This window comes from Meleagris gallopavo, chromosome 5, assembly GCF_905368555.1.
Source record: "Meleagris gallopavo chromosome 5, MGAL_WU_HG_1.1, whole genome shotgun sequence".
Lineage (NCBI taxonomy): Eukaryota > Metazoa > Chordata > Aves > Galliformes > Phasianidae > Meleagris > Meleagris gallopavo.
This window is the reverse complement of record NC_139408.1, coordinates 28,750,703-28,763,122: the sequence shown is the minus strand read 5'-3', so window position 1 is coordinate 28,763,122 and position 12,420 is coordinate 28,750,703. Positions and strand designations below refer to the sequence as shown.

At 35.0% G+C, this 12,420-nt stretch overlaps 1 protein-coding gene across 14 annotated transcripts in view; it reads left to right on the top strand.

Moving 5' to 3' along the window:
* GPHN (gephyrin) overlaps positions 1–12,420 on the top strand; it is a 262,511-nt gene that overhangs the window by 130,176 nt on the left and 119,915 nt on the right. For 7 of the 14 annotated variants that reach the window (XR_014883571.1, XM_085225015.1, XM_085225011.1 and 4 more), the window contains exons 4-5: positions 1,376–1,468; positions 10,188–10,226. Coding sequence is in view for 11 of the 14 variants with exons in the window: in XM_085225015.1 (XP_085081141.1) it covers positions 1,376–1,468; positions 10,188–10,226 (132 nt within the window). In the remaining 3 variants the exon portion in view is untranslated. Of the gene's footprint in view, positions 1–1,375; positions 1,469–10,187; positions 10,227–10,475; positions 10,497–12,420 lie in introns of those variants that run through there. The other 7 variants (XM_085225016.1, XM_085225019.1, XM_085225013.1 and 4 more) reach the window with 2 other exon arrangements.

Genomic DNA, 12,420 nt, shown 5'->3' with positions numbered 1-12,420 from the left:
TTTTCTGTTAACTGGTATACTATTGAGCTGTATAAGAACAGATGAAGGAATTATTTTCACTTGAAACCTTGTTGGATTTTGTCAGGTTTTATTTTATCTAAAAATAAATGTTTCATAAAACCCTCGCTATGTCTCTCTTTGTTTTATGCTCACCATTTATTCCTGATTATGGTAATTTTCATATATATATATGTATATATGTATATATATGTATGTATATGAAGTCAAGCTCTCACTTTGCTAAACGACATTTCTATGCTGAAATTCTCTCAAGTGTTCCCTGATGTTTGCTGGTGTTGAGAGTCAAAGTAAATATGTCTTTAGATGATAAAAGCTCAGAGAAGATATAATCTGTTAAAAAAAAAACAACTTTTCTGGTGCGTATCTGTATTGTTGAAGCTAACAATTTCAATTGCTGCAGTTGCCTTTGTTTAACTTGAAGAGAATAAGGATAGCTGTATAACCAATCAGTCTGATTTCTGCCAATGGTTACTCTGCTATGTAATATGTGGGTACACATTAGTTAATTTGGAGCTCCAAGCAGATGCTCAGCTGCTTTGCTTGCCTGCTGTAGCATACAAAGGATAAGTGATATAATCACATTGAGGCTAAATACATTTTCTGCTTATGTTCCTTTTCATTTTTTTTTGTCACAGTTTGAAAAGTAGGTTAAAATGTCATTTGAAAAATGAATGCAAATCAAACTTAACATTTTTCTAGTATTATGAGTTCTATGGTACTGTAAGATACTGTAAGATTAAATGTACATGACACATCTCTGAAGCTTTCTTTTTCCAGCTTTGGGATCAGCATGTGCAGTCCTATTGAGATGTTATAAGAAATAAAGAAAAGGTAGTTTTAAGAAGCAGAATGTGAGTTGCTGTATCAGGTGTATTGTTACATCTTCTTATAGTCAGACTTACAAATAAGTAGTTCTTTCTTTGTTCAGGCTGTTAAAAAGTAGAGCAAAACAGAAACTAAAGTTATTGTTATAAAAATCAAGCATATAACTGGAATTAAATGCACTATTCTACTTATGTGTGTTGAAGAATTGTGTTTATATCTCAGAATCCAAACAAACACTGATATAAATGAACAACCATGAGTTCTTGTTTTCCATTTTGGGACAAGAGATGGAGAACAGAATTCCACTTTCCAGTTCCAAAAATATTATGACTGATTGTATTACTCTGCCATATGTTTGTTATAATAGCAGTTTAGTATTTGTTGAAAATGCCACGATTGGTTTTACAATTCCCTTGATTTATTTTGTGTGTCTCTGTTTATTTTCAAGACAATTCTTTAAATGCTGTCTGAGGTAAATGTATCCCAGCTATTACTTGCTAAATCTGGCAGCTTTCATCTTCTCTTTCAGGAGACGCTGATAGATTGGTGTGATGAAAAGGAACTTAATTTGATTTTAACAACTGGAGGAACAGGGTTTGCGCCACGAGATGTCACCCCAGAGGTGAGTTACTCCTGGAATAAGAAAAACATGCCCTCTGATGTAGAAATGTATGACTTGTGGGGTGGGAATGTTAATTCTTTCTGAAGTTTCCTCTGTAACTTAACTTGGCAGTATCTTTAGACAGGTCAGGTGATACACAATTTGGAAGGAGAATATGCTTTAGGGAATACAACACAAGAGAATTAATATGACCTTGGTTTCTGACCCAAAAGAGTTTTCAGTCTAAAACGTGACATAGTAAAATGGATTTCCAGTTCCAGTAGAATCATAATAGAATTGTAATAGCACTGGTGTAATTTTCCTTAGCACTGCAGTACAGCACTGCTAAGCAAAAACATACATATCACATTTCTTGTGCCCCATGCAAGAAAAGTGAAATGAAAGATTTCCTTTAATTCTCTCTTAAAGGCTTCTGTGTTGACAACTTCATAGGTTAGAAAATAGGAGATAGATTGCAGGGGAGAAAAACTTTGTAAAGCTGCTGTTGCTTCAGTTGAAACCACATCGTCAAAAAAGCTAAATGGGCAGAAATGGAGGTAACCTGCATCAGTAAATGTTGCATAGGAAATTCAGTTATTTTTCATTTCTGTGGAGCTCAGGTAAGGGAAAAAAACAAAACAAATCTACAAGAAGAAAACTTAACCAAATAACCTCATGGCCATGAAATGATAATTGTTATTGAATTACTTGGTATTTGTAGTTCTAATTTGGGTGAATTTGAACTTATAAAATCACATACCTCTTATGATATGCTTTGTTCACTGAAGGGCAGAAATACAACTCAATGCCTGAAGTGTTTATTTCTATAATTTAGCATATTTAGTTTTCACTTAAGTTCTCATTTGAGTTTATGATCGCATACAATTTTAAGAGTAGTTTTTAGTCCATCATAACATGCCTACAATCCTCTTTATTTACAAAAGTGTTCTGTTAAACCTGAGAGTGCAGTTTAACTTGTTTTCACTAGGAATATTTAAATGCTTTTTGTTTACTGTATAATATTAGTGTAACTAAAAGAAAAATGTAAACAAAATGCTTGTGTATTTCTGATGATTTTAGATTGTATATTAGAAACCTTAACTAAAAATTATGGATCTCTGTAAAAGAAAATGGAGACAGTACAAGATAACTGATAGCATACTAGCTAGTGAAAGTGAATTTGCAGGTGATTCACATTGCTAAAGCAACACAAAGATGAAAAGTGCATTGATTCCACCGGTCTCTTACTTGCAAAGTAGCATAATGGTTTACAAGACTGTATACCAGCACTGTGTAAAAAGGTGAAATTTCTGTTCCAATTTTTCTGATTTATTAACTTTATGCAGAGTTGAGTAGTAGTGCCAGAGGAAGCATTTCAAACTACTTAAAATGAATTACAGATTCTCAAGCAGTGCTGGAGCCAAGGAATTAACAAATGAGAACTTGACATTAAAATATCTGGTGTTCTCCTTACATTGATTCATTGCTGTTACTCAAACTAATTATTTAATTCAGGTGGTGATGATTTGTTTGGCTAGATTAGATGTTACAGAGACCTGTTATGAAAATGATCTTAGTTGTTTTAATCTTACACTATATAATAACAGCACATTGATATAAGTGCTTAAAGGGAAGAAAATCAGTTTTCAAACATGTGTTGTAAGTAAAATATCTGTTTTGGGTCCAGGAGATAGATAACTTGGAATGGAAAAATTCAATGTCAACATCAAATGTGCAATAAAAAACTTCCAGAAAAACTAATTGTAGGAATGAGTTAATAAAACTCATGTACTGTGTAATGAGTGGTTCTTATTATCTTTCATGTATGGTGTTTGTACTCACATGTCATTACTGAACTGTTACTTAAATGATTTGATCATGACACAGTGCTAGTGAGATATCATCCTTAAGACATGATTTTAAACATAGTAATAATTGAATCTGATTGGGGAAGACATTTGAACATTTTTCCTGAGAGTAGTGATAGCAGTCCATCAGGTTGTATTTCAATTAAAATGATTATATCCTGTTCTCCTTAATTGTTCTATAGTTTCAGTTAGAAAGCACAGCTTTCTACTTTCTTTTCTGATCATTGATACGTAATTGCTATTGTACTGTACAAGATAAAGTTGATTTCTGAGAGCATTTGCAGCCCAAATAATTACTTAAATTATTTTCATTGCTTAAATTCAATTTAAGTGCCCAGCATATTGTTTCAGAAATTTGTGAAGTTCAAAAAACCAAAATTACTGTTTCCCCACTCACTTTGTATTTTGAACACTAAAGATTATTGCATAGTGTCAGTGATTTATTATGACGTGTTTTCTTGCAGCAAAATAGATACTTGAAGGGTATTCATGCTATCTGATTTTGATTATCTGTCTATGGTTCCTGAATTTATTACAAAGGTCTAGCGAGTCGATGAGGAGAAGCTTTCAAGTTAGATGTTAGGATTTCTGTTTACAGTAGTGGATGTAGAGCTAAGCAGATGGAGTATCCTTTGCCTCCCTGTCTGTATGACTATAAGCAATGAATCAAATGTGGATAGATTAAAATAAAAACAGTCAGTGGATACCTGAATTTGAAGGAAACCCTTGTTGATGTAATTAATGAATGCTGTAATCCCTCAACTACTGTGACAGTTCTTGGTCAAAAGTAGAGGCTTCATTTTGTAGACTTTTTTGTTGTTGTTGTTGTTGTGTGTTTTTTTTTTTTTTTTTTTTTTTTTTTTTTTTTTTTTTTACCATTTTAATGTTGCATATTGTTTATGAGTATACTATTTCAGTCCATACTGGAAATGTTCATATAAACTTTTTGTTGATATATGAATGTTGCTGGACAGACATCAAGGTATTACACATTCTCCAAGTTACGTGGGGAACTTTTTTATTTCCAGTTGCAGATATTTTCCACTTGGAACTACAATACTTACAAAATTTTTACATGATGTTAATGAAAATATACAGTATTTTTTAACAAATATTTAAATGTGATAAATTTTTGATCACTAGGTTTCTTTCTGACACATAAACATGTTTTCTGTATTGCTGTCAATCAGTACAAGGGAAAAATGCATTCAGACACTCTGTTTAGTTTCCTGTCTTCTCTATTTTTATGTTTATTCTTTTGCAATATTAATTTGCCTATCTCTTAACAGTCTTCTGGCTGTTTTCTTCTTCTATATCTCTCCTGTATCTCACAAGTCTTGTTACCTCCATATAAAGCTAGTTTTATTTACTTAGGTAACAGCAATAGGCGGCCAACCTAGGCTAGACTGGTGCTAGAAATCTTTGAGCTGTTGCTGTGTATATTCACAAATAGTTCAAATACACTGCAGATAATTGTCAGCTCTGAAATTTTAAGACAATACTTTCAGAGAAGAAGTACAGAAGAGCTCTTTCCTATTATGAAAACCCCTGCAGATATTTTCTTATAGTTTTACTTCTTTTCTTCTGCTCTGGAAAAATAATGAATATGCCTTTTACTTCTTGCTGGTTATATTTCAAGATATTTACAGACTTTTAAAAAATATATTTCAAGACATGCCTGTCTTCATTTGATCTGAAAATATATGCACACCTATTTATTCTTTCATCAAAGAAGTCCATGGAAAAAAAAAAACAGCAACAAAACAAACACTATTCTCTGGAACTCATGTTTGTCAGCATTTTTCAGAAAAAAACCTGCTCAGAATGGATAAAATATTCCAAACCTAGCTATATAAGCACTGCCTCTATTCTGCAGTTCCCTAAGGGGTCTTTCACTATTATTGCTTCCTAAGTTTCTCCTTTGAATTTAGTGTGAATTTTTCTTCAAATAGTTCGCTTTCCAAATTCCAAAATTCCAAATTCCATTTCATTTCCACAGACTATTTTAATTTCACTGTCCTGAGGAGCATTTACAGTCTTCCTATTCTGTACTGTTTGTAATTGTTATATGCTTTGTCTCTTGGTTTGTTTCCCCTTCATTTTTGTTAATGAAGCAAGGTGCTTGTTGTTAGACAGTGGGGTTTGTGATGTTATAGATGTATTCTTACAGCAACTCATGTGTTCCCTTCAGATTAACTCAAATCTATAGAGATATTTCACATAACAGTTTTTGTTTAATACTTGATTACTTTAACTGTGAAGAATTATTAGGTAGTTTTTTCATCCTCCCTGGCTTAAATAGTGCCTTTCCAAACCAGCAAGATTTCTAGGAGCGTTCCTTATGAGGAAGGGAGCACTTCCATGCTTTTTCAACAGTATTCAGCTCTTCTTCGTGTGGTTACTGAGCCTCAAAAGACTCTTTTTACAGTGTCTGTCACTTCATGCTGTCTCATGAGGAGAAATGAAGTCTTCACCTCGTATGGGACATCAGTCATTTGATGAAAAGTAGAAATACTTTGAAATATACAACCTCTAATTACCCAGGCTGTTATTTCAGTTTTTCACTATCAATATTCAATTTCCCCACCAGTTTTAAAAACTTTTTCATCATGTATTTTTGTAGTCTGTCTTAGAACTGCGGTTTTCCGTATATCTCCATGGAGATTTCACTCCCTGTTATGTGTAATTTCTTTGTGGAGGTATTATATGATGAAGTATGCTGTGCTCGTATGCTTACTGCTCCTGTAACTTGCAGTCAGATCTTTCGAGAACTATTATACCCGGAATTTCCTTGGAAATCATGTTTTCAGCCTAGCTTGCTCCTTAAGGGTTTGAATTATGAAACAAACCTTGCTAGGTGTATCTAGGCAACAAAGAAACTTCAAGGGAGTATGCTGCTCTATGATAAAATCCTGAGTTCTGTTACATTAGACTTTTATCAGCAACTCTGTACGGCATCATTCTCTTTTTCTTAGACTTCCAGACAGTTCCTAGCTTAGATGATTAAGTCTTTATCCACTCTGATTTAGTTTTTTAATAAAATTAAAATTTTGAAACACTGTATTGGATGTTACAGAAATCCAAATATATTTGTGTGCTCTATTTATTTAACCAGTACTTCTATAACTAGGTTTTACGTCTCAGATTTGAAAGACTATTTCAGCACAACAATTGCAGAGCAGTTTTCACTAAGAACAGTTTCCAGTGTCCCTGAGAAACAGCAGAACACTGTGAACTTACAGAAACATCTCAATGTTAGAAAATTCCAAGCTGATTTAGCTGTCTCGTTAAATCCTGAAAAGCAGAGTTTTTCTTCTCTTGTTGTTGGAGCTTCTTAGGAAATCGTAGGTACGAAAGGCTCTAGTAGTTTGCTGAAGAGGTGTAACAACAGCTGTTGATGGGAAGCCTAAGCCAGAAAAATCCAGAAAGAAAGCAGTCATAATGGAATTTTTTCTGTGTTTGGATTGGCTTTGTGTGGATTTTTTTTTTTTTTTCCAAACAATGAGAGACTAAACATACAAACAAGTTCCATCCCCCTCAAAAATGAAAAAAAGAAAAAGCTATATTTTCTCTGCTTCATCTCTGTCAAATGAAAATTGATTGTTTGTGGAAGGGATGTATTATAAAAAACAAGTTATGTGGGATCCCTAATGAAAGTAATGGATGAGATTGAATGAGTTATGTACAGAAAAGCCATACTAGATTCTAAACTAATGTTCTGTACATGTTAAATGAAGAGACTATTTCAATCAAGTGGGTCTTGAAATTAGTGGATAAGCAATTCTCTGTCATGTTTCCAAAAGAATACATGAATTACTTCTCCCTCTTTTTTTGAAAATTCAAAAATTGATAACATTGGCTGAGGATGTTGGGGTATTTCAAAATCTTTACTTGATTTTTTAATCTTCTTTTAAAAGCTATTTGACTATCATATTCTAAAGATAATAATAGAATTCCTGTCAAATACTTCAGGATATTTTTGACGATTTGAAGATCAAATTTCATTTGCTTCGTTTTATCTCTCCTTAGTGCTCTGAGCTACGAAGTAGAAGTTCCACTTTCTGTTTTTTAGATAGTTATGGAATATTTACAAGTAAGTACTGTCAAAAAAAAAAAAAAAAAAAAGGAAAGCAGGTAAAACACCAGTAGGGAATTTACATGTTTCATACAGTGAGAAGCAAAGACACAGTAACATATCAGGAAATATCACTTTTGTATCATAAATTTTCCAGTTAAAATTTTGTTCCAAAGTAATTTAAGAATGAAAGTGAGTTGACAAATTGTTCATATCCCATTCATCACAAATACTTTAAAAAATACACCATTTTTTAAAAAACACATAGTGTACTGCTTATCAAAGGAAAGGGTTCTCCTCCTATTGACGTTACTGATACATTGTGCTTTTATTGTAGTGACCAGAGCTCATACTGATGTGTCTTCATTAGGTTAAATTAGCTGGCTTGGCTCAGTTAGCAGTGTAGTTACCACTGAGAATTGATCTTGCAGTCCTTTTTTCCTGTAACTGGAGAAGAAATCTTTGTTTACTTTGGTTCCTCTGCATAATGAAATTTCCAATTTGGGACTTTGGGAATTTCTGCCTTTTAGGCATTTCCTTTGGAAGATCTCTTCACAACATGTAATAGGGAACTAAACAAAATTAAACATCAGGTTAAAGTAAAATAATATTGAAAACATTATTAGGCCAGTAATGCCAGTAATTATGCAATTCTCAGCCTTAATTTATCATTTTTAACTGGTTTATAACAAATAGTTTGGTAGACATTTAATATGGAGAAAGTTAACAAAAACTTTCTGGAGGCAGCTTAAAGAAATGGTAACTAGAAGACAACTGCTAATTTGAATTTAAGATATATCAAAAATTGAGTTAGTTCTTTTGGCATAAGCTCCCCAGAATACCGAAATAATTGTGTTAGAATATTTTCTAACTAGAATAGTTTATTGTTGGAACTAGCGCTTATTGAACAGTAGAAAATTTCTCATTTGCTCCTTGCCTGTTGTGCAGGAGCACTTTCAGCCACTAATCAAAACTGAACTGGATGATGACTGTGCCTGTGCCTGCTTCTGCACATTCCAACTGCATGGAACAAAGCAGCTTCTTCAGCAAAGTGTTAATTAAAAGTATTTGGAGAGAAAAACATGACTATATAGTCACTCAGAAGTCTTAGCAAATATCGATTAGAAAATAGTACATTTTTAACCTTAGTTCAGACTCTTTACAGCCATTTCAGCTTCCTTGCACTTCATGCATATGCATATATTCTTTTTTCCCAGTTGTTTTGTAGGGTGAATATCAAAATTGGTAGTGAGGGGCATAATCTGCTCTACTCTAATTATTACTGATTTTTAAACTTCCACTGGGTGTAGAAAGTACAGTTTTTCCTTCCACAGTGGTTCTCTAAGATCAGTTTGTGATGGTTCATTTTCATTGAGCCTTGAAAGTTCTCCCTTTGGAGATAAGATGATAGCAATTTTGTGCTTAATGCGGTTCAGCTAACTCTAACGGCTGCTAGCCACAAAATCAGGAGTTGGTAAAACTGCCAGTATGTGCTTATGTGTTCTAAAATACTTGCTGCTTTGTAGTATCACTACCTGCTCTTCCTCAGTCATTTATACTATTTTGCTCCTGGCTAGTTTATGCCTTTACTAGTCATATAATTTAAATCTCAGCCTTCTCTGCTTAAATTTTCTGCTACTCCATTCCAAGCCCAGATAGTAGTGTTTGATACAGGGAAGTTTTGATATGGAAGAAATTTCTATTCTATGATTTCTACATCTAAGGTTATATTAATCTCTACCATTCCTGTGTCTTACTCAGCTGGAAGGCAACTGAATGGCTGGTATCCAAAGGATCAGTATGAATAATGAAGCCTGTTACTACTGTAATGTATTTCTCAAAAGCTTTGTTGCTTGTGAATATGTAGCTATGCTGTTTCGGTGACCTTTCCAATTAATAATTCAGCAGCGCACGTTAGTACTAATGATTCCTTTATTGTGTCTGAGTTTTTTCACAGTTTGCACAAGAGGGCGGAGTTTGCATCTTCTTGTGTGTTCTTCTCTGATCAGAATGAGTGTAGGTTTTCAGTATTAGTATTAGAAGTTAATAGATAGGCAGTTAAGTACACACATAATATAGGCTTCTAAGAGAACAGAAATTGCTAGCAAAGTTTGATTCCTGTTTGCTTTCCTCTTAGTGACTAGGAAGACAACCCATGACTGAAATGACAGATGAGTTAAATTACCAAATTTCATTACTGCTGTTTTCTCAGTTCTTACATTCTAGAGTTGATTATGTGTTTCTGAAAAAGAATTTGATTACAAAAGCAGCCATGTTTAGGAAGAGTGCTCTGTGCATCATATGTTGGATTTTTGCAACTCTTGCCATTGACTATCACACAAAACTTAAAAGACTGAAGCTATTCTGTACAGTATGAATTTATCTAGGCCAAATTCAAACACGAACCTACACTAGTGATGAGTAACAGTTGATAACTTGTTCAGTTTATCTCACAAATGGCCAACATTGGCTAATGGGTACTCCTCGTCATCTTCACAAGCTATTTTCCAGTGGATATGGGAATGAGCTCACAAGACCATTCCTTTTCCCCTCTTACACAAGTTGTGCTAGAGGTAAGTGTGGTTTGGGGAAATAGGGGTGGGATGTCATGAGATGAAAGTGAATGTGGGCTTCTTAAATTTTTCACAAACCTCAGTAAAGGCATGTGTCTGGGGATGAACAAAGATTCAGGTGAACTTTTACTTTTTGCCCAAAGAGGTTACCCAGTCCTAAATTTACGTGGTTTCCTTGAACTGGGAGTTAGAAATCCCTTTTCTCTTCTGTTTTTCTGCTGCAGAAATTCCCAACATTCCCATTATGTGGGCTCCAGAGAGGGGTAAGCAACATCTTCAATCCCACCCAATCATTTCCAAACTAATTCTTTGCTAGTATTTTTTTGCTTTTTAAATCATCATCAGAAATAGCTCTTAGATGCATTTTTCCCATTTGTTTGATTTTCTTGTGGATTCTCATATTTTTGTTTTATAGGAAGGTCCCACGGCCTCCCCAAGTGCTAGGGTCAGACTCATCTGCTGTTTCCATTTGTGTGCTATTCTCCCGTGGATTTTCATGGTTCACTCTGTTGATCTAATCACGTTATCAGAGGGTGAGCATCTAGATTCTTGGGACTTTTTCACTCATGGTACCTTAAGTTATTGCAAAAGCACTGTCACCCAGCTGCCTTGTCAGTTAGTTAACAGGCTTATGTTTTACCCTTGCTGACAGCTGCATCCAGTTATTCATGGGCATTGGTCTTCTGCTACCTTGCCTGTCTGGGGACTGCCTGGCACTCACTAGTTCTCTTCTTTGTACTGCTGGCTGTGTGACATTGTCCTCCCAAAATCTTGGCCCTTTGCCTGACTGTCTGGCATTACTTCTTGACTAGCTAATTGCTAGACACTGACTACCCCCCGCCCTACCCATCTGCTGAATGGCGTGTACTGCCTCCTTATTGTCCCTTCTATCTGATTACTTGTGGGCAATGGTTTTCCACTGCCCTGTCTCCCACTTGGAGTGCCTGACATCACCTTCCTGCTGAGTGCATCTGCTGACTGCGGAGTTGTTCTTCTGCTGCTTGGCACACCTGCTGTTTGGTACTGCTTTATCAACTTGCTGAATGTCTGGCATTTTCCTCCTGCCTTTCACATGCTTCTTGATTATAGTGTCCCCTTGCTGCTCTTTGAGTCTGCTTACTTACTGATACTTGCTCTTTTGCATTCCTGTCCACTTGCTTTTATGCCTGGCATTTTTGTCACATTGTCCTGCCCACCTGCCTAGATTTTATTCCTAAATATGCATCAGTCTGAAAAATTAAGAAGAAAAGTAAGGAATGGGGAAAAAATATTATCTGACTCCTTCATGATCTGATTCAGTTCAACATACCAGCCCAAAAACTGATGTCAGTAGCTGCATCCAGCTTTTTCTTACTTTGCTTACTCAAATCCCTCTCCCTCCTTACAAAAACACAAAACAAAACAAAACAAAAAAAAACCACCAAAAAACAAAAAAAGCCAGCAAGAAAAAAGAAAGGTCCTAAATCTTACTTAATCTTTACTCCATCACCTCATTTGATAGGTATGTTGCTGTGTGGAAATGCTGTGTTAAGTATCAAATTCAGCACTAAAACAAATCACTGATGTTACAGTAATTCTTGCAGAACCCATGGAAGGTAGGTAATAACAGGGAAAAAAAAAAAAAAAGGCACGCAGTGCATTACTGAGGTTCAGAGAGATTAAGGGCTGAATGTTGAGCTATGCCCAACGGAACTGAATCAAAGGAGTTAAGTAAGAAATTTTACAAGTCTCTTATTTGAAGCACAAGTTTGTAGCTAACCTAAAAAAAGGACACTGGATCAGTATGTGATTACCAAACTGCAGTGTGTTCTAGTTGTTGTTTCCTACTCTGCTGAACTTTTGGTACTGGAAGAATATTTGGTTATTAGTTTACAGAAACCTTTTTGTCACTTTTTCACAGATTAAGAACAAAGACTTGACTACACATGTAAGATCCATGGTGAGGATTCACAAATCATGGATAGAGCTTACTGTATGAAGTACAATTTTCTGCTTTTATTTTAATGCCATTCACTTGTCCTCTGTTTTCCTAGTTCTGCAACCGTTTCTAACATTTAAATCACGCTTTTGAATCCAGTATTAAGTAGGAACTGGAGTAAATACTCTCTCATAATGAATCCTGTCATAATTTCATGATAAAGACTTCCTTCTCATAAAATAATTGTCGTATCGTATGAATTTAAGCTCTGAGTACATTATTTTATGTTATATAGTATATGTTGTCTTCTTGCTATCTTCAGAGATACCCTAAATACACTGAGTAATGTCAAACCTGACCAGCAAGCCAGCACCCTTGACTGAGTACCTCTTCACTTGTGCCAGACTATGTGTTGGCTCTGAGAGGTATCTCATGAGATCACAGCTTGCTTCTGACACTAGCCTACCACTGGAGAATGGCTCCCAGTGTGGCAGACAGCCACAGTGAGAGCCAGCAGGGACTTTCTCCCTGATGTCACA